The sequence below is a fragment of the Pseudophryne corroboree genome, chromosome 2 (assembly GCF_028390025.1).
Source record: "Pseudophryne corroboree isolate aPseCor3 chromosome 2, aPseCor3.hap2, whole genome shotgun sequence".
In the NCBI taxonomy this organism is placed as follows: domain Eukaryota; kingdom Metazoa; phylum Chordata; class Amphibia; order Anura; family Myobatrachidae; genus Pseudophryne; species Pseudophryne corroboree.
The window spans coordinates 652,013,299-652,036,596 of NC_086445.1; the positions used below are offsets into that span (position 1 = coordinate 652,013,299).

Sequence of the window (23,298 nt, forward strand, 5' to 3'; positions counted from 1 at the left end):
AGGACTGCCTCTATCCGGATGTCAGATACCCTTTTTGTCCTGTTTGGTTTCCACAAATGTGGCTGGCCTGCGAATAAGCAAACCTTGGCCAGATTGATTAGAATGGCGATTGCTCAAGCCTATGCGCAGGCTGAACTTTCAGCTCCTGCTGCTATTAAAACCCATTCTACTCTGTTCTGTTGGACCTTCTTGGGCGGCTCGCCGTGGTGCATCTGCATATCAATTGTGCAAGGCAGATACGTGGTCCTCAGTGAACACGTTTTCTTAAATTCTATACCTTTGATACCTTCGCCTCCCAGGCTGCTTCCTTTGGACGCCGGATTCTCACATCCACTAAGGCATGTCCCCCTCCCTTGAGGAACTGCTTTAGGACATCCCCGATGTTTCCCTGTGGAAACCAATGTAACCTGCTGCAGAAAAGGAGTGTTATGGTAGACTTACCATGGTAAACACTCATTCTGCGAGGTACATTGGGTTCCACAGGGCGCCCACCCTGACGCACCTAGCTTCTTTGGATTTGTATGGCATTATTTGCTGGTATCTTCTCCTGTCGTGAGAATGTGGTTCTGTGTGACTAACATCTGCCTTCTCTCTTGCCTGCTCCTGCATTGGACTGGTTATCGAAACGGAGCTCTCAGTGCCTGGAGGCGTGGTTATAGAGGAGGCCCCAATGCATCCTGGGACAGCCTAAAGCTTTAGCCTGTTGGTGCCTCTGGATCAAGATCAACTCTACACCCCGATGTTTGCCTATGGAACCCAATGTACCTCGCAGAAAGAGTGTTAACCATGGTAAGTCTACCATAACACTCCTTTTTTCAAGTAAACATTTCAATTACAGAGGAAAAAATAGGATTTTAATTACCTACCGGTAAATCCTTTTCTTTTAGTCCGTAGAGGATGCTGGGGTCCACATTAGTACCATGGGGTATAGACGGGTCCACTAGGAGCCATTGGCACTTTAAAAGCTTGAGTGTGGGCTGGCTCCTCCCTCTATGCCCCTCCTACCAGACTTAGTCTAGAAACTGTGCCCGAAGGAATAACGGACAACTTCGAGAGAAGGATTTTACACAGATAGTGGCGAGATTCACACCAGCTCACACATACAAGGCAAACCAAGCTAACCAGCTTGAAAAATCAGCAACGGCTGAACAAGATTACTTAACCAAATAACAAAACAGTACTTAACCAAGAACTTAGTACTGAACTAAGTAACCCCAGCATCCTCTACGGACTACGAGAAAAGGATTTACCGGTAGGTAATTAAAATCCTATTTTCTCTTATGTCCTAGAGGATGCTGGAGTCCACATTAGTACAATGGGGATGTACCAAAGCTCCCAGAACGGGAGGGAGGGAGAGCACGGAGGCTGCTGCAGAACTGATTGGCCTCTGAGGACCTGAAGTTTGGTCAAAGTATCGAACTTGCAAAACTTAGCAAACATGTTTGACACAGACCAAGGAGCTGCTCGGCAAAGCTGTAAAGCAGAGACACCTCGGGCAGCCGCCCAGGAAGAACCCACCTTACGAGTAGAGTGGGCCTTAACAGATGTTGGACACGACACTTCTGCCATAGAATATGCATGCTGGATAGTGAACCTGATCCAGCGAGAGATCGTCTGCTTAGAAGCAGGACACCCAAGTCTATTGGGATCATACAGGACAAACAGAGAGTACGATTTTCTGTGACGATCAGTCCTCTTCACACAGACCTTCAAAGCCCTCACAACATCTAAGGACTTTGCTGCAATTGAGGAGTCAGTAGCAACTGGCACCACAATAGGTTGGTTGATATGAAACGCAGACAGAACTGCTAATGCATCCTGAGCTCAGCTCTATCTTCATGGAAGATTAAGTAGGGGCTTTTACAGAACAAAGCCCCCAATTCCGACACCCGTCGAGCAGAAGCTAAGTCCAACAAAGTGACAGCCTTCCACGTAAGAAACTTGACCTGTAGAGGCTCAACCAATCCGATTGCAGGAAATACAACACCACATTAAGATCCCAGGGTGCCGTCGGCGCCACAAAGGAAGGTTGGATGTGCAGAACCCCTTTCAGAAAAAAGTCTGAACCTCAGGGAGTGTAGCTAATTGTTTCTGAAAGAAAATGGATAAAGCCGAAATCTGGACCGTAATGGATCCCAACCGCAGGCCCATATCCACACCTGTTTGCAGGAAGAGGAGAAACCGCCCACGTTGAAACTCCATCGTAGGAAACCTCTTGGATTCACACCAAGACACACATTTTTTCCAAATGCGATGATAATGTTTAGACGTTACTCCTTTCCTAGCCTGTATCAGGGTAGGATTAACCTTGCTCGGAATACCCTTCCGGGCTAAGATCTGGCGTTCAACCTCCATGCCGTCAAACGTAGCCGCGGTAAGTCTTGATAAGAAAGCGGCCCCTGATGCAGAAGATCCTTGCGAAGAGGAAGGGGCCTTGGATCCTCCATCAGTAAATCCGCGTACCAAGCTCGCCTTGGCCAGTCCGGAGCAAATCAGAATTGCCTGAGCCCTTGTTCTCTTTATAAGTTTTATAATTCTTGGAATAAATGGAAATGGAGGGAACACATACACTGACTTGAACACCCACGGAGTTACCAGGGCACCAACAGCCACTGCTTGTGGGTCTCTCGACCTGGAACAGTACCTCCGAAGTTTCTTGTTGAGACGTGAGGTCATCATGTCTATTTGAGGCACGCCCCAGTGACTGGTCACGTCTGTAAACACCACCGGATGGAGGCCCCATTCTCCTGGATGGAGATCGTGCCTGCTGAGGAGCTTCCCAGTTGTCCACTCCTGGAAGGAATATTGCGGACAACGCCACTGCGTGCTTTTCTGCCCAGAGAAGGATTCTTGTTACCTCTGACATAACAGCTCTGCTCTTTGTCCCTCCCTGTCGGTTTATGTAGGCCACCGTCGTTACATTGTCCGACTGTACTTGAATGACTTGATGTCGCAGAAGGTGAGCCGCTTGAAGGAGAACGTTGTATACGGCTCCTTTCGAGCACCTGAATGATATCACTAAGCTAATTGAGCATTTACCAATCTATATGTCTGTTGTGAGAGGCAGAGAGGTTCCTGCATTAGGAGGAGGTGCAGGCCCTGACATGCCACATGGAGCATTATGGGGTTGCTCCAAGGTAGGTAGCTCTTAGCTTAGACATATTTTAGTAAGGAGCCATTATCATGTGGCTCCTTGCTGGTTAATATTAGACCCAGATTGGGGTAATGGAGGTGTGAGGTGTGGTGCCTCTGGACTGGCTGGGCTGGATGGCTTTAGTGTGGCATACCTTTACATTCTATTAACACTTTTCACTTATTAATTTTCTAACACTATTTCTCTATTTTAATTACATTTTATGTTTGTATCACCCTCTCTATAGCTTCGGCTTCCTAAATACTAATTTATTAACACTATAGTTTTTTACACTGGTATGCCATGCTGGGCTTTCTGGCTCATTCTGGTGTTTTGGGGTGCCACACCCTGCACCTAGATATAGTGCTAGGGACCCCAAATATACAGAGAGGCTTTGATGCGGCTTTGGGGCTTAACCACACATTTGCGCAAATGTGTAACGAAGATCTCTGAATTCTATTATCATGTGGGATTTATATCTGGTTACTGTTATCATTCAGGGTGCTGGGGAAACTAATTGCTTTTTTTCTTTATACGGCTCGTAGTTCCAGAATGTTTATTGGAAGAATGGATTCCAGACTTGACCACCTTCCTTGGAAGGTTTCCCCCTGAGTGACTGAGCCCCAACCCCTGAGGCTTGCATCCGTGGTTAGAAGGATCCAGTCCTGAATCCCGAACCTACGGCCCTCCAGAAGGTGAGGCATTTGCAGCCACCAGGAGTGAAATCCTTGCTTTCGGAGACAGACGTATCCTCTGGTGCATGTGTATGTGAGATCCCGACCACCTGTCTAGGAGATCAAGATGAAAGGACAGTGCATGAAATCTTCCATACTGTAGAGCCGCGTAGGTGGCAACCATCTTCCCCAGAAGGCAAATGCACTGATGAACAGATACCCGGGCCAGCCTCAGTACATCCCGGACCATTGTTTTTATCACCAACGCTTTCTCCACCGGTACACCGGTAGAAATACTCTCTGCACTTCCGTGTCGAGGATCATCCCCAGGAAAGACAATCTCCTTGTCGGCTCCAAATGTGACTTTGGAAGGTTTAGGATCCAACCATGTTCCCTGAGTAGATGAGTCGTGAGAGCAATGGACTGCAACAACTTCTCCCTGGACGATGCCTTTATCAGCAGATCGTCCAGTTATGGAATTATGTTCACTCCCTGTCTGGGGAGGAGAACCATCATCTCTGCCATCACCTTGGTGAACACCCTCGGTGCCGTGGAGAAACCGAATGGCAGTGCTTGGAACTGATAGTGACCTTCAGTGCGAATCTGAGATAAGCCTGATGTGGCGACCAAATCGGAATGTGAAGGTATGCATCCCTGTTGTCCAAGGACACCAGAAACTCTCCGTCCTCCAGCCCTGAGATCACCGCTCTCAGAGATTCCATTTTGAATTTGAACTCGCTCAGTTAAGGGTTTAACGATTTCAAGTTCAAAATCGGTCTGACCGAACCATCCGGTTTCGGTACCACGAACAGGTTTGAATAGTAACCCTTGTTTTGCATATGAGGTGGAACTGGGATAATGACCTGTGACTTTTGCAATTTTTGGATGGCTTCCTGTAGGATAGCCCGGTCTGTTAGCAACACTAGCAAGCCTGATTTGAAGAATCGGTGAGGCGGAAGTTCTTGAAACTCCAGTCTGTACCGCTGGGACACAATATCTTATACCCAGGAATGCAGGCCGGACGACACCCAGACGTGGCTGAAACGTCTGTGTCTCCCATCCACCAATTCGTCTTCCAGGCTGTGCGGTCCACCGTCATGCTGAGGATTTAGAGGTACCAGACACAGGCTTCTGGTCCTGGGAGCCCACAGGTGCAGGTTTTTTGGATTTCTAAAAAAGGTGGTTGGGGGCTTGAACTTTTTTGGTTTAGCGGTCCGAAAGGACTGCGATGCAGATGAAGAAAAGGGTTTCTTCGTAGAACGTGTAGGTGAGGGAAGAAAGAGTGACTTACTCGCAGTTGCCGTGGAGGACCACGCATCCAACGCATCCCCAAATAGAGCCTGACCTGTGTAGGGTAGGGTCTCCACACTTCTAGATTCCGCGTCTGCAGACCATTGGCGTAGCCAGAGTCCCCTGAAAGCTGAGACCGTCGTGGAAGAAATCCGTGCATTCAGTGTACACAAGTCCTTCACGGATTCCACCATGAACTCCGCAGAATCCTGTAGGTTACGTAAACACAGTTCAATGTCACTTCTATCCATTGTATCGAAGTCCTCTAGTAACATGCCTGACCACTTTACTATAGCTTTAGAAATCCATGCACAGGCAATAGTAGGCCTTAATGCCACCCCTGAAGCAGTGTATATGGATTTGAGTGTACTGTCAATTTTACGATCATCTGGTTCTTTTAACGCGGTAGATCCAGGGACAAGTAAAACCACCTTTTTTGACAGTATGGAAACAGATGAGTCAACTATGGGTGGGTCTTCCCATTTTTTACTATCCTCCTCAGGAAAGGGAAAAGCACCCAGAACCCTTTTGGGGATCTAGAATTTTTTCTCCAGGGTTTCCCAGGATTTTTCTAATAAAGCGTTTAATTCTTTTGACGCAGGGAAGGTTAGCGAGGCTTTCTTATGGTCTGTGAAGAAAGCCTCCTCAACCTGCTCAGGTGGTGTGTCCGCAATGTTTAACACATCTCTCATGGCCTCAATCATGAGCTGCACCCCCTTTGCCAGAGACGCCGCCCCCCTCAGCACATCCCCATCACCATCTGCCGTGTCAGAGTCGTATCCGTGTCACTTGCATAAACTGGGCAAGTGCACGTTTCTGTGGGTATATGTTAGAGGATTTAGAAGAAATAGGAGCAGAACCTGACCAAACAGCCATAGAACTCTTTAAAACCTGAGTTTCAGTCTCAGTATGAGCTACCCTAGCAGATATCTGAGAGATCATTCCATTAATAGAAGTCAGCCATTCTGGTTCATTAACAGGGATCTGGGACAAGACATTACAATCTTGGGTACATGGAATGGATTTGTCAGAAGAAATGTCCTCCACAGCATAAGACACATAATCCCTGGACATGGCTATGTGAAAAAACATACACCCACACATAGGAAAATGTCAGACACAGTTTCCCCACCAAGTACCTTCAGAGAAACACAGAGCTTGGAGGCAGCACACGCACAGCGCTTCACTTAGGTAATTATAACAGAAAAAAGGATTTTAATACCTACCGGTAAAACCCTTTCTCTTAGTCCGTAGAGTATGCTGGGGACACTTCAAGAACCATGGGGTATAGATGGGATCCGCAGGAGACATGGGCACTTTAAGACTTTAAAAGGGGTGTGAACTGGCTCCTTCCTCTATGCCCCTCCTCCAGACTCCAGTTATAGGAACTGTGCCAAGGGAGACGGACATTTTGAGGAAAAAGGATTTACTTTGATTTAAACTAAGGTGAGATACATACCAGCTCACACCTCAAACATGCCGTACAACATGGCATTCAACCCAACGCATGCAACGGCATGAATAATGACAGCAACAGGCTGACTATAACCGTAACACAACACGTGTGTAACCATAACCAATATCTGCAGAAACAGTACGCACTGGGACGGGCGCCCAGCATCCTCTACGGACTAAGAGAAAAGGATTTACCGGTAGGTATTAAAATCCTATTTTCTCCTTACGTCCTAGGGGATGCTGGGGACACTTCAAGAACCATGGGGTTTATAACAAAGCTCAAGAACGGGCGGGAGAGTGCGGATGACTCTGCAGCACAGACTGATCAAACAAGAGGTCTTCCTTAGCCAGGGTATCAAACTTGTAAAACTTTGCAAAAAAGTGTTTGAACCCGACCAAGTAGCTGCTCGGCAAAGCTGTAATGCAGAGACCCCCCGGGCAGCCGCCCAGGATGAGCCCATCTTTCTGGTAGAATGGGTCTTCACCGATTTCGGTAACCGCAATCCAGCCGTAGAATGAGCTTGCCAAATCGTATTACAGATCCAGCGTGCAATAGTCTGCTTGGAAGCAGGAGCCCCAATCTTGTTGGGATCATACAGGACAAACAGAGCCTCCGTTTTCCTAATCTGAGCCGTTTTGGCTACATAAATTTTCAAAGCTCTGACCACATCTAGAGACTTCGATTCCTCAAAGGCGTCAGTAGCCACTGGCACGACAATAGGTTGGTTCATGTGAAACGATGACACCACTTTAGGCAGAAAATAAGAATTTACTTACCGATAATTCTATTTCTCGTAGTCCGTAGTGGATGCTGGGCGCCCATCCCAAGTGCGGATTATCTGCAATACTTGTACATAGTTACAAAAATCGGGTTATTATTGTTGTGAGCCATCTTTTCAGAGGCTCCGCTGTTAACTGGGTTTAGATCACAAGTTGTACGGTGTGATTGGTGTGGCTGGTATGAGTCTTACCCGGGATTCAAAATTCCTCCCTTATTGTGTACGCTCGTCCGGGCACAGTACCTAACTGGCTTGGAGGAGGGTCATAGGGGGAGGAGCCAGTGCACACCACCTGATCGGAAAGCTTTACTTTTGTGCCCTGTCTCCTGAAAATTAAATAAAAAATAAGATTTTACTTACCGATAAATCTATTTCTCGTAGTCCGTAGTGGATGCTGGGGACTCCGTCAGGACCATGGGGAATAGCGGCTCCGCAGGAGACTGGGCACAAAAGTAAAAGCTTTAGGACTACCTGGTGTGCACTGGCTCCTCCCCCTATGACCCTCCTCCAAGCCTCAGTTAGGATACTGTGCCCGGACGAGCGTACACAATAAGGAAGGATATTGAATCCCGGGTAAGACTCATACCAGCCACACCAATCACACCGTACAACCTGTGATCTGAACCCAGTTAACAGCATGATAACAGAGGAGCCTCTGAAAAGATGGCTCACAACAATAACCCGATTTTTGTAACAATAACTATGTACAAGTATTGCAGACAATCCGCACTTGGGATGGGCGCCCAGCATCCACTACGGACTACGAGAAATAGAATTATCGGTAAGTAAATTCTTATTTTCTCTGACGTCCTAGTGGATGCTGGGAACTCCGTAAGGACCATGGGGATTATACCAAAGCTCCCAAACGGGCGGGAGAGTGCGGATGACTCTGCAGCACCGAATGAGAGAACTCCAGGTCCTCCTCAGCCAGGGTATCAAAATTTGTAGAATTTAGCAAACGTGTTTGCCCCTGACCAAGTAGCTGCTCGGCAAAGTTGTAAAGCCGAGACCCCTCGGGCAGCCGCCCAAGATGAGCCCACTTTCCTTGTGGAATGGGCTTTTACAGATTTTGGCTGTGGCAGGCCTGCCACAGAATGTGCAAGCTGAATTGTACTACAAATCCAACGAGCAATAGTCTGCTTAGAAGCAGGAGCACCCAGCTTGTTGGGTGCATACAGGATAAACAGCGAGTCAGATTTTCTGACTCCAGCCGTCCTGGAAACATATATTTTCAGGGCCCTGACTACGTCCAGCAACTTGGAGTCCTCCAAGTCCCTAGTAGCCACAGGCACCACAATAGGCTGGTTCAAGTGAAATGCTGAAACCACCTTAGGGAGAAATTGAGGACGAGTCCTCAATTCTGCCCTGTCCGTATGAAAAATTAGGTAAGGGCTTTTATAGGATAAAGCCGCCAATTCTGAGACACGCCTGGCTGAAGCCAGGGCTAACAGCATTACCACCTTCCATGTGAGATATTTTAAGGCCACAGTGGAAAGTGGTTCAAACCAATGTGATTTTAGGAACCCCAAAACTACATTGAGATCCCAAGGTGCCACTGGAGGCACAAAAGGAGGTTGTATATGCAGTACCCCCTTGACAAACGTCTGTACTTCAGGAACTGAAGCCAGTTCTTTTTGGAAGAAAATCGACAGGGCCGAAATTTGAACCTTAATGGACCCTAATTTTAGGCCCATAGACAGTCCTGTTTGCAGGAAATGCAGGAAACGACCCATTTGAAATTCCTCTGTAGGGGCCTTCCTGGCCTCGCACCACGCAACATATTTACGCCAAATACGGTGATAATGTTGTACGGTTACATCCTTCCTGGCTTTGATCAGGGTAGGGATGACTTCATCCGGAATGCCTTTCAGGATCCGGCGTTCAACCGCCATGCCGTCAAACGCAGCCGCGGTAAGTCTTGGAACAGACAGGGTCCCTGCTGGAGCAGGTCCTTTCTTAGAGGTAGAGGCCACGGGTCCTCTGTGAGCATCTCTTGAAGTTCCGGGTACCAAGTCCTTCTTGGCCAATCCGGAGCCACGAGTATAGTCCTTACTCCTCTCCTTCTTATGATCCTCAGTACCTTGGGTATGAGAGGCAGAGGAGGGAACACATACACTGACTGGTACACCCATGGTGTTACCAGAGCGTCCACAGCTATTGCCTGAGGGTCCCTCGACCTGGCGCAATACCTGTCTAGTTTTTTGTTGAGGCGGGACGCCATCATGTCCACCTTTGGTTTTTCCCAACGGTTCACAATCATGTGGAAGACTTCTGGGTGAAGTCCCCACTCCCCAGGGTGGAGGTCGTATCTGCTGAGGAAGTCTGCTTCCCAGTTGTCCACTCCCGGAATGAACACTGCTGACAGTGCTATCACATGGATTTTCTGCCCAGCGAAGAATCCTTGCAACTTCTGTCATTGCCCTCCTGCTTCTTGTGCCGCCCTGTCTGTTTACGTGGGCGACTGCCGTGATGTTGTCCGACTGGATCAGCACCGGCTGACCTTGAAGCAGAGGTCTTGCTAGGCTCAGAGCATTGTAGATGGCTCTTAGCTCCAGGATATTTATGTGAAGTGATGTCTCCAGGCTTGACCACAAGCCCTGGAAATTTCTTCCCTGTGTGACTGCTCCCCAGCCTCTCAGGCTGGCATCCGTAGTCACCAGGACCCAGTCCTGAATGCCGAATCTGCGGCCCTCTAGAACAGGCTTTTTCAACCAGTGTGCCGTGGCACACTAGTGTGCCGCGACCAGTTGCAAGGTGTGCCGCGGAGCCAGAGCAGCTTCCTGCACCATCAGAGTGAACTGTTGGCCCGGGCTCTTCTTAGAGGATCAGTCGTGCTCCGGCCATGACGTATGCCTTGAAGACGCGGCATTGTGATATCATAGGTCACGGCCGCCGCTTCTCACCACCCAGCCAGCCCACCCACCTGCACACACATCTTCCAGTTCCTGCCTGCATACACAGCTTTCCTTGCCCACCCACATCCACATCTGCCTGACCGCCCACTGCTCACTATTCGCAGCACTTCACTATGAACAATCCCCGCCACTGAGGGACAGGGAGGAGGACAGCTGACCAGTAGGGGCTAATATTTGCTATTTTTTTCTCCTGTGGGGAACAATAGGATTTATGTGGGGAGAATAAGGATTTATGGATTTATGGGGAAAACAATGTGAATAATTCATGTGGGGAGCAATAGGATTTATGTAGGGAGCAATATGATTTATGTGAGGAACAATGTGATTGTTTTTTCTGTGTAGGCCAATGTATGTGTTGATTTTTTTTTTACTATGAGGGCCAATGTGTGTTTTTTGTTTTTTTCTGTGGGGAACTGATGGTGTGCCTTGGCAATTTTAAAATATTGTTCGGTGTGCCGCGAGTAAAAAAAGGTTGAAAATCACTGCTCTAGAAGATGAGCACTCTGCAACCACCACAGGAGAGACACTCTTGTCCTTGGAGACAAGATTATCCGCTGATGCATCTGAAGATGCGACCCGGACCATTTGTCTAGCAGATCCCACTGGAAGGTTCTTGCGTGGAATCTGCCGAATGGGATTGCTTCGTAAGAAGCCACCATTTTTCCCAGAACCCTTGTGCATTGATGCACTGAGACTTGGCCTGGTTTTAGGAGCTTTCTGACTAGTTCGGATAACTCCCTGGCTTTCTCCTCCGGGATAAACACCTTTTTCTGGACTGTGTCCAGGATCATCCCTAGGAATAGAAGTCATGTCGTCGGGATCAGCTGCGATTTTGGAATATTGAGAATCCAACCGTGCTGGCGCAGCACTATCTGAGATAGTGCTACCCCGACTTCCAACTGTTCCCTGGATCTTGCCCTTATCAGGAGATCGTCCAAGTAAGGGATAACTAAAACTCCCTTCCTTCGAAGGAGTATCATCATTTCGGCCATTACCTTGGTAAAGACCCGGGGTGCCGTGGACAATCCAAACGGCAGCATCTGAAACTGATAGTGACAGTTCTGTACCACAAACCTGAGGTACCCTTGGTGAGAAGGGTAAATTGGGACGTGTAGGTAAGCATCTTTGATGTCCAGAGACACCATATAGTCCCCTTCTTCTAGGTTTGCAATCACTGCTCTGAGTGACTCCATCTTGAATTTGAACCTTTGTATGTAAGTGTTCAAGGATTTCAGGTTTAAAATTGGTCTCACCGAGCCGTCCGGCTTCGGTACCACAAATAGTGTGGAATAGTACCCCTTTCCCTGTTGTAGGAGGGGTACCTTGATTATCACCTGCTGGGAATACAGCTTGTGAATGGCTTCCAATACTGCCTCCCTGTCTGAGGGAGACGTCGGTAAAGCAGACTTTAGAAAACGGCGAGGGGGAGACGTCTCGAATTCCAATTTGTACCCCAGAGATACCACCTGAAAGATCCAGGGGTCCACTTGCGAGTGGGCCCACTGCGCACTGAACTTCTTGAGACGGGCCCCCACCGTGCCTGAGTCCGCTTGTAAAGCCCCAGCGTCATGCTGAGGACTTTGCGGAGGCGGGAGAGGGCTTTTGTTCCTGGGAACTGGCTGTTTGTTGCAGCCTTTTTCCTCTCCCTCTGCCACGGGGCAGAAATGAGGAGCCTTTTGCCCGCTTGCCCTTATGGGGCCGAAAGGACTGCGCCTGATAACATGGCGTCTTCTTAGGTTTAGAAGCTACCTGGGGTAAAAATGTGGATTTTCCAGCAGTTGCCGTGGCTACCAGGTCTGAAAGACCTAACCCAAATAACTCCTCCCCCTTATAAGGCAATACTTCCATGTGCCTTTTAGAATCCGCATCACCTGACCACTGCCGCGTCCATAAACCTCTTCTTGCAGAAATGGACAGCGCGCTAACTCTTGATGCCAGTCGGCAAATATCCCTCTGTGCATCACGCATATATAGAAATGTATCCTTCAAATGCTCTATAGTCAATAATATACTGTCCCTATCAAGGGTATCAATATTTTCAGTCAGGGAATCCGACCACGCCAGGCCCGCACTGCACATCCAGGCTGAGGCTATTGCTGGTCGCAGTATAACACCCGTGTGAGAGTATATACATTTTAGGATATTCTCCAGCTTTCTATCGGCAGGTTCCTTTAGGGCGGCCGTATCAGGAGAGGGTAGTGCTACCCGTTTAGACAAGCGTGTGAGCGCTTTATCCACCCTAGGGGGTGTTTCCCAACGTGCCCTATCCTCTGGCGGGAAAGGGTACGATGCCAATAACCTTTTAGGAATTATCAGTTTTTTATCGGGGGAAACCCACGCCTCATCACACACTTCATTTAATTCCTCGGATACAGGAAAAACTACAGGCAGTTTTTTCTCACCAAACATAATACCCTTCTTAGTGGTACTTGTATTATCAGATATATGCAATACATTTTTCATTGCTTCAATCATGTAACGTGTGGCCCTAGTGGAAGTCACGTTTGTCTCCTCATCATCGACACTGGAGTCAGTATCCGTGTCTGTGTCTGCCATTTGAGGTAACGGGCGTTTTAAAGCCCCTGATGGCGTTTGAGACCCCTGGACAGGCACAAGCTGATTAGCCGGCTGTCTCATGTCGTCAACTGTCTGTCGTAAGGAGCTGACACTGTCACGCAATTCCTTCCACAAGCTCATCCACTCAGGTGTCGACTCCCTAGGGGGTGACAACTGTATAATAGGCAATTGCTCCGCTTCCATCTCATTTTCCTCCTCAAACATGTCGACACAATCGTACCGACACACCGCACACACACAGGGAATGCTCTGATAGAGGATAGGACCCCACTAGCCCTTTGGGGAGACAGAGGGAGAGTATGCCAGCACACACCAGAGCGCTATATATATATATATATATATATACACAGGAATACCACTATCAAGTGTGCTTTTCCTTTATAGCTGCTGTTAATATAAAACTGCGCCAAATTAGTGCCCCCCCTCTCTTTTTTACCCTTTTCTGTAGTGCAGGACTGCAGGGGAGAGTCAGGGAGACGTCCTTCCAGCGGAGCTGTGATGGAAAATGGCGCCCGTGTGCTGAGGAGATAGGCTCCGCCCCCTTCTCGGCGGCCTTTTCTCCCGCTTTTTTGGTAATTCTGGCAGGGGTTAAAAAACACCCATATAGCCCTGGGGGTTATATGTGGTGTATTTATGCCAGCCAAGGTGTTTTACATTGCTGCTCAGGGCGCCCCCCCCTAGCGCCCTGCACCCTGAGTGACCGGAGTGTGAAGTGTGCCTGAGTAACAATGGCGCACAGCTGCAGTGCTGTGCGCTACCTTGTTGAAGACTGATGTCTTCTGCCGCCGATTTTTCCGGACCTTTTCTTGCTTCTGGCTCTGTAAGGGGGCCGGCGGCGCGGCTCCGGGACCGAGCTCCGAGGCTGGGCCTGTGTTCGGTCCCTCTGGAGCTAATGGTGTCCAGTAGCCTAAGAAGCCCAATCCACTCTGCACGCAGGTGAGTTCGCTTCTTCTCCCCTTAGTCCCTCGATGCAGTGAGCCTGTTGCCAGCAGGTCTCACTGAAAATAAAAAACCTAAAACTAAACTTTTCACTAAGAAGCTCAGGAGAGCCCCTAGTGTGCACCCTTCTCGGCCGGGCACAAAAATCTAACTGAGGCTTGGAGGAGGGTCATAGGGGGAGGAGCCAGTGCACACCAGGTAGTCCTAAAGCTTTACTTTTGTGCCCAGTCTCCTGCGGAGCCGCTATTCCCCATGGTCCTTACGGAGTTCCCAGCATCCACTAGGACGTCAGAGAAATTGCTGACGAGTTCTCAACTCCGCTCTATCTTCATGGAAGATCAAATAGGGACTCTTGTGAGACAACGCTGCCAATTCAGACACCCGCTTTGCAGAGGCCAAGGCCAACAGCATGATCACTTTCCAAGTGACGAATTTCAACTCTACCTTACGTAAAGGTTCAAACCAATGAGACTGCAGGAACCGCAACACCACGTTAAGATCCCATGGTGCCACCAGAGGCACAAAGGGAGGTTGGATGTGCAGCACGCCTTTCACGAAAGTCTGGACTTCCGGAAGGGAAGCCAATTCTTTTTTAAAGAAAATTGACAAGGCCGAAATTTGTACTTTAATTGAGCCTAACTTTAGGCCCGCATCCACCCCTGCTTGCAGAAAATGGAGAAAACGGCCCAGCTGAAATTCTTCCGTAGGAGCCTTCTTGGATTCACACCAAGACACATATTTTCTCCAAATACAGTGATAATGTTTCGCCGTTACCTCTTTTCTAGCCTGAAGCAGTGTGGGAATGACTTCACCGGGAATACCCTTTTCGGGCTAGGATCCTGCGCTCAACCTCCAAGCCGTCAAACGAAGCCGCGGTAAGTCTTGGTACATGCACGGCCCCTGCTGTAAACAGATCCTCTCGTAGAGATAGAGGCCAGGGATCTCCTATGAGCAATTCCTGAAGCTCTGGATACCAAGCCCTCCTTGGCCAGTCTGGAACAATGAGGATTGCCTGAACCCTTGTTCTTCTTATGATCTTTATCACTTTTGGAATGAGTGGGATCGGAGGGAACACATACACAGACTGAAACACCCACGGTGTCACTAGGGCGTCCACTGCTACTGCTTGAGGGTCCCTCGACCTGGAACAATATCTCGGAAGTTTCTTGCTGAGGCGAGACGCCATCATGTCTATTTGTGGAATTCCCCAACGACTTGTCACTTCTGCGGAGACCTCTTGATGAAGACCCCACTCTCCTGGACGGAGATCGTGTCTGCTGAGGAAGTCTGCTTCTCAGTTGTCTACACCCGGAATGAAGACTGCTGATAGAGCGCTTACATGCCTTTCCGCCCAGCGGAAAACTTTTGTGGCTTCTGCCATTGCCGCTCTGCTCTTCGCTCCGCCCTGGCGGTTTATGTACGCCACTGCTGTTATGTTGTCCGACTGAATCAAGCCGGGCAGATAGCGAAGAAGATGCTCCGCTTGTAGAAGGCCGTTGTAAATGGCTCTTAACTCCAGAATGTTTATGTGTAGACAAGCTTCCTGGCTTGACCATTTTCCCTGGAAATTTTCCCCCTGTGTGACTGCAACCCAGCTTTGGAGACTCGCATCCGTGGTCACCAGGATCCAGTCCTGGATCCCGAATCTGCGTCCCTCTAGGAGGTGAGAGCTGTGCAGCCACCACAGGAGTGAGATTCTGGTTTTGGAAGACCGGATTATCTGTCGGTGCATGTGCAGATGGGATCCAGACCATTTGTCCAACAGGTCCCACTGAAACACTCTGGCATGGAATCTGCCAAACTGAATGGCCTCGTAGGCCGCCACCATCTTCCCTAGCAACCGAGTGCATTGATGAATCGACACTCTTGCTGGCTTCAGAATCTGTTTGACCAGGTTCTGAATTTCCAGAGCCTTTTCCACTGGAAGAAAAACTCTGTAATTCCGTGTCCAGAATCATACCCAAGAACGACAGTCTTGTCGTCGGAACCAACTGTGATTTTGGCAAGTTTAGGAGCCAACCATTGGTGATGACAATCCTGAACGGCAAACCTCAGGTAAGCCTGATGTGGAGGATATATGGGGACGTGTAAGTAGGCATCCTTTATGTCGACCGACACCATAAAATCCCCTTCCTCCAGACTGGAAATCACTGCTCGGAGAGACTCCATCTTGAATTTGAATTTTTTTAGATAGAAATTGGAGGGATTTTAAGTTCAGAATAGGTCTGACCGTGCCATCCGGCTTCGGGAACACGAACAGGCTCGAATAAAAGCCTTCTCCATGTTGTGACGGGGGCATCGTGACAATGACTTGATTTTGACATAGTTTTTGTATAGCGCCGCATACCACCTCCCTGTCCGGAAGAGAAACTGGTAAGGCTGATTTGAAAAATCGTCGAGGGGGCACGTGTTGAAATTCCAGCTTGTACCCCTGGGACACTATTTCTAATACCCATGGGTCTAGGGTCGAACGAACCCAGAAATGACTGAGTCGGAGACGTGCCCCCACTGGTGTGGACTCCCGCAGAGGAGTCCTAGCGTCATGCGGTGGATTTGGTAGAAGCCGGAGAGGACTTCTGCTCTTGGGAACCTGCCACAGCCGGTGACCTTCTTCCCTTTCCTCTTCCTCCAGAAGCAAGGAAGGAAGACCCTCGTCCTTTTTTGTATTTATTGGGCCGAAAGGACTGCATCTGATAGTGGTGCGTTTTCTTTTGTTGTGCAGGAACATAAGGTAAAAAGGATGACTTACCCGCGGTAGCCGTAGATACCAGGTCAGCGAGGCCGTCACCAAACAAGACACCACCTTTATACGGCAGAGACTCCATAGCCTTCTTAGAGTCAGCATCAGCATTCCATTGATGAATCCACAATGCTCTCCTAGCTGAGACTGCCATAGCATTGTCTCTTGATCCCAAAAGGCCAATGTCCCTCGCAGCTTCCTTAAGGTAGGCTGCAGCATTCCTGATATGACCCAGAGTCAAAAGAATGTTATCCCTATCCAGGGTATCAAACTCAGATGACAAGTTATCTGCCCACTTTTCAATAGCGCTACTCACCCACGCTGAAGCAACGGCAGGTCTGAGTAGCGTACCCGTAGTGACATAAATGGATTTTAATGTATTTTCCTGCTTACGAACCGCAGGTTCTTTTAGGGCTGCCATGTCAGGAGACCGAAGCGCCACCTTTTTGGACAGCCGTGACAGAGCTTTGTCCACAGTAGGGGGTGACTTCCACTTTTCCCTATCCCCAGAGGGGAACGGATATGCCACCGGAATTCTCTTGGGAATCTGAAACTTCTTGTCAGGATTTTCCCAAACCTTTTCAAAAAGAGCGTTCAGTTCATGAGGGGGAGAAAACGTTACCTCAGGTTTCTTTCCTTTGAACATACAGACCCTTGTATCAGGAACAGCAGGGTCCTCCGTGATATGTAACACGGCTTTTATCGCCACAATCATGTACTGAATGGTCCTAGCCAGTTTTGGATTTAATCTGGCATCTCTATAGTCGACACTGGAGTCAGAGTCCGTGTCGGTATCTGTATTTGCTATCTGAGTAAATGAACGCTTTTGTGACCCTGAGGGGGTCTGAACCTGGGACAACACATCCTCTACGGATTTTTTCCATGCCTGGTTTTGAGACTCAGATTTATCCAATCTTTTATTCAACCGAGCCACATTCGCATTCAAAGCACTCAAAACATTTACCCAATCAGGAGTCGGCAGTGCCGAAAGGGTCACTCCCACAGCCGTTTCTTTCCCTAATCCAGTCTCCTCCTGGGAAGAGCACTCTGCCTCAGACATGTCGACACACGTGCACTGACACTCACAAACACACTGGGCATATAGGGGACAGACCCACAGTAAAGCCTGTTAGAGAAACACAGAGGGAGTTTGCCAGCTCACAACCCAACGCTTATCCCGGTTCTGAACACTTTTATATAAAGCCCCAGACCTGTTAGCACTTTTATATTACATTAAATAGCACCAAATATACTGTGCCCCCCCCCCCCCTGTTTTGCACCCTGTAACTTGTACAGCAGTGGAGAGGAATGCCAGCGTCTCTGCAGCTCTGTGGAGAGAAAATGGCGCTGGTGAGAGCTGTGAGGGCTATGCCACGCCCCTTCAAAGCCCGCTATTTTATCAAATATTTATACTGGCGGGGGACTGGATTCCACTGGAAACCACTTTTGCCAGGTCATATTGAGGATTTACATGCTGCCCAGGGCGCCCCCGCGCCCCGCAGTACTGCTGTGTGCGGGAGCATGGCGCGCAGCGCGGCACCTCAAAGCAGTCACTGAAGCCTTCTGATCATCTTCTACTCACCCGTTTCCTGACTTCTGGCTCTGCAAGGGGGGTGACGGCGGGCTCCGGGAACGAGCATCTAGGCGTATCTAGCGTTCAGACCCTCAGGAGCTAATGGTGTCCTGTAGCCTAAGAAGCAGAGCCTTGAAACTCACAGAAGTAGGTCTGCTTCTCTCCCCTAAGTCCCACGATGCAGGGAGACTGTTGCCAGCAGTTCTCCCTGAAAATAATAAACCTAACATAAGTCTTTTTCTGAGAAACTCTGGAGAGCTCCCCAGTGTGCAACCAGTCTCACTGGGCACAGATTCTAAACTGGAGTTTGGAGGAGGGGCATAGAGGGAGGAGCCAGTTCAGACCCCTTTTAAAGTCTTAATGTGCCCATGTCTCCTGCAGATCCCATCTATACCCCATGGTTCTTGAAGTGTCCCCTGCATCCTCTAGGACGTAAGGAGAAATACCTGGAGCTGACTGTGTACCTAATCGACTACACAGTAATATACACTTCCTCCCCCTCCTTCTGCAACCCCCTGGTACCGCACATGGTAGCTGGAGCCGTGTGGAGGGACAGCACTCCCCTGTCAGCGTCTCTGTCACTGGAACTGCAGGGAGGAAAATGGCGCTGAACGCCGCTGGATCCGCGCTGAGAAGCTCCGCCCCCTTGCTGATGGCGCGTCTTCCCGCACTTTTGAATTTTATACTGGCCGGAGATTTTGTAGCAATCCGCATTACCAAGGTCTCTGAAAGCCCAGTAGTGACCAGTGTTGGGTATTTTGTTGCTGGCTAAGGGCGCCCCTCCTGACGCTGCACTGATGTACCGCTGATCCTCCGGAGCGCAGTTAGTACTGCGCTCCTACCCTGTTGCCGCCATCTTCACACCGGCTCCCCGCTTGTCGAGGCGCCGGTGACTTACTTGCCATCTGAATCTTCTGGCTCTGTTAGGAGGTGGCGGCATGCTGCCGGAGTGAGCGGTCGCCTGGGGCGGCTATCGATCATCACCCTCAGGAGCTCAGTGTCCTGTCAGCGGAGATGGTGGCCATTAACCTCTCAGGATTGGACACTACTCCCCTTCCCTAGTCCCACGAAGCAGTGAGGCTGTTGCCAGCAGCCTCCCTGTGCCTAACTCTAATAAAACTAGAAAAACTCCTATGGAGCTCCCCTAGCTGTGACCGGCTCCTCCGGGCACATTTTCTAAACTGAGTCTGGTAGGAGGGGCATAGAGGGAGGAGCCAGCCCACACACTCAAACTCTTAAAGTGCCAATGGCTCCTAGTGGACCCATCTATACCCCATGGTACTAATGTGGACCCCAGCATCCTCTAGGACGTAAGAGAAAAAAAAGATTTGTTTCAAAAAGATTTCAAGAGTCCAAAATATGAGGAAAAGAAATTAAAAAAAAAAAAAAAAAAAAAAGAAGCAGTAACTGCTTTATAACAAAGGTCTTTAAAACAGGGTGAGATAATTCAGCACTAACTCAATTGACCCTCATGATGTAGCAAGCTTAACGTGATTCCAGAGGACTAATTAGTGGTGTATCTGGGCAAACACAGCACACGCTGTACCCAGTTCTCATCTATACCTTGCTGCAAAAAAACTGAAAAAAATGGCACTGCGTCCATTTTCCCGGTGTTTCACACGTGCGCAGTAAGGATATCAGCAGGAAAATGGTCGCCGTGCCATTTACACGTAGACCTGCGCATAGTAGACTCTGGCACAGAGCCAGAGTCTACTAATGTTAGTGCTGTGGACTAGAGAGGAGGGGAGGAGGCACAGATGGAAACTGCACACGGGCCCCCTCCTCTAATGATACGCCCCGGAACTAATAGTTACAAACATTAATATCAAAATTGTAACATAAATTTAATCTTACCGATAAAAGTCTCCATGTAGTGGGTCGCACGTCTCGAGGAATCCCAGGCCAGCTACACTTCCTTAGTTCATCTGTAAAGACATACGTGTTTCAGTAACCGGTACAAATTCTCCTGCTCTGTGGTTTAGCTCATACACAAATATGCATCATTATTCATTGACAAATTGTTATTTAAAACATTTTTAAATGTTTTGAATGCAACAGATGTGCCACTGGTGTGGCCAATAGCCACTCAGTTTTGCAACTTTGTTTCCACCATGACAGATTACAGCTGCAGCTGGTTGGTGTCTCATTAGAAAGTCCATTATTTTGCAGTAACTGCTGCAACACTAATGCTTAGTGTCCATTTCTGAATCAGACCCATGGTGTGGTGGATCTCTCTTGTCTGGCAACAATAAGCAGCATATTTAGTGTACATTCTAGCACCCTGCACATGTCACAACCCGTGCAGTTCCTCTTTCCTGCCTGGTGTGACGTTCTCTGCTCTGGTGCTTCTAGCACACTCTGGTCTGCACCTAAGCGCTGAGCAGAGAGCGACACGCCAGGCAGGAAAGAGAAACTGCAAGGGTTGTCACAGGTTCAGGGTGCTAGAATGAACATTACATACTGTAGGTGTGTTGATAAAGAAAGACATTACCAAAAGTCAGGCTAGACAGGAGACTTACAGCAAGGAGCATATAAATGATTATATCTGCCTAAAAGAATAAGCAATACCAACAAATCACAAAGTACTAGTTTAATGACACATTACACGAGCTGTAACCAAAAGCACGAGAAGCTTTCACAAGTGAGATGAAAGCCACGTTTCAACCAAATGCACCGCTGATTCTTCACTGGGATGGCAAGATCACGGATGATCTCACTGGTCCAGGTCCTGGCCGAGAACGGGTTGACAGGCTCCCTACCTATTCTGGTTTCAAGACCGAATGTAATAAAGCTGTTCTCAGTTCCGAAACTTCAGGATGGAACTGCAAAAACTATGGCTAAGGCTATGATGGAAACCATAGGTGAGTGGGGATAGATGAGTGGGGATTGCAGGACAACATCCAAGGGCTATGTTTTGATACCACAGCATCTAACACTGGAGTGAAAGGTGGAGTATGTGTGCTGCTGGAGTCCGAGATTGGCCGACAGCTACTACAGTAAATTTGGCTTGTTGACACGACTCTCTGAAATAATGCTGGAAAAGGTCTTCGGTATCCATGATGTTTCTAAATCTCCAAACATAGAGCTTTTCGTCCACTTTCTAGACTTTTGGCCTAGAATCGATCAAGCTTCATTCAGCACAGCAATTGAAGATGAAAAAAGACATCAGCTGCCTGGAAAGACAACCTCATTAAGTTTGCAGTTGCTCATTTAGAGAAATTCCAACCAAGAGATAAATAAGAATTTACTTACCGATAATTCTATTTCTCATAGTCCGTAGTGGATGCTGGGGACTCCGTAAGGACCATGGGGAATAGCGGCTCCGCAGGAGACTGGGCACATCTAAAGAAAGCTTTAGGACTAACTGGTGTGCACTGGCTCCTCCCCCTATGACCCTCCTCCAAGCCTCAGTTCGGATACTGTGCCCGGACGAGCGTACACAATAAGGAAGGATTTTGAATCCCGGGTAAGACTCATACCAGCCACACCAATCACACCGTATAACCTGTGATCTGAACCCAGTTAACAGCATGATAACAGAGGAGCCTCTGAAAGATGGCTCACAACAATAATAACCCGATTTTTGTAACAATAACTATGTACAAGTATTGCAGACAATCCGCACTTGGGATGGGCGCCCAGCATCCACTACGGACTATGAGAAATAGAATTATCGGTAAGTAAATTCTTATTTTCTCTAACGTCCTAAGTGGATGCTGGGGACTCCGTAAGGACCATGGGGATTATACCAAAGCTCCCAAACGGGCGGGAGAGTGCGGATGACTCTGCAGCACCAAATGAGAGAACTCCAGGTCCTCCTCAGCCAGGATATCAATTTTGTAGAATTTTACAAACGTATTTGCTCCTGACCAAGTAGCTGCTCGGCAAAGTTGTAAAGCCGAGACCCCTCGGGCAGCCGCCCAAGATGAGCCCACCTTCCTTGTGGAGTGGGCATTTACAGATTTTTGGCTGTGGCAGGCCTGCCACAGAATGTGCAAGCTGAATTGTACTACAAATCCAACGAGCAATAGTCTGCTTAGAAGCAGGAGCACCCAGCTTGTTGGGTGCACACAGGATAAACAGCGAGTCAGATTTCCTGACTTCAGCCGTCCTGGAAACATATATTTTCAGGGCACTGACAACGTCTAGCAACTTGGAGGCCTCCAAGTCCCTAGTAGCCGCAGGCACCACCAATAGTTTGGTTCAGGTGAGACGCTGAAACCACCTTGGGGAGAAACTGAGGACGAGTCCTCAATTCCGCCCTGTCCGAATGGAAAATCAGATAAGGGCTTTTTCAGGATAAAGCCGCCAATTCTGACACGCGAATGGCCCAGGCCAGGGACAACAGCATGACCACTTTCCATGTGAGATATTTTAACTCCACTGATTTAAGTGGTTCAAACCAATGTGACTTTTGGAACCCAAAACTACATTGAGATCCCAAAGTGCCACTGGAGGCACAAAAGGAGGCTGTATATGCAGTACCCCTTTTACAAACGTCTGAACTTCAGGGACTGAAGCTAGTTCTTTTTGGAAGAAAATTGACAGGGCCGAAAATTTGAACCTTAATGGACCCCAATTTCAGGCCCATAGACACTCCTGTTTGCAGGAAATGTAGGAATCGACCCAGTTGAGTTTCCTCCGTCGAGCCTTACTGGCCTCGCACCACGCAACATATTTTCGCCAATTGCGGTGATAATGTTTTTGCGGTTACATCCTTCCTGGCTTTGATCAGGATAGGGATGACTTCATCCGGAATGCCTTTTTTCCTTCAGGATCCAGCGTTCAACCGCCATGCCGTCAAACGCAGCCGCGGTAAGTCTTGGAACAGACAGGGTCCTTGCTGGAGCAGGTCCCTTCTTAGAGGTAGAGGCCACGGATCCTCCGTGAGCATCTCTTGAAGTTCCGGTTACCAAGTCCTTCTTGGCCAATCCGGAGCCACGAATATAGTGCTTTCTCCTCTCCATCTTATCAATCTCAGTACCTTGGGTATGAGAGGCAGAGGAGGGAACACATACACTGACTGGTACACCCACGGTGTTACCAGAGCATCTACAACTATTGCCTGAGGGTCTCTTGACCTGGCGCAATACCTGTCGAGTTTTTTAATCATGTGGACGACTTCTGGGTGAAGTCCCCACTCTCCCGGGTGGAGGTCGTGCTGAGGAAGTCTGCTTTCCAGTTGTCCACTCCCGGAATGAATACTGTTAACAGTGCTATCAC

General features: G+C 48.7%; 1 protein-coding gene across 2 annotated transcripts in view; it reads right to left on the reverse strand.

Annotated features, from left to right (window-relative positions):
• Positions 1-23,298, reverse strand: part of TBC1D22B (TBC1 domain family member 22B) — a 415,975-nt gene that overhangs the window by 241,955 nt on the left and 150,722 nt on the right. For both annotated transcript variants that reach the window (XM_063955013.1, XM_063955012.1), the window contains one exon: positions 19,930-20,000. In XM_063955013.1, coding sequence (XP_063811083.1) covers positions 19,930-20,000 — 71 coding nt within the window. The remainder of the gene's footprint in view (positions 1-19,929; positions 20,001-23,298) is intronic.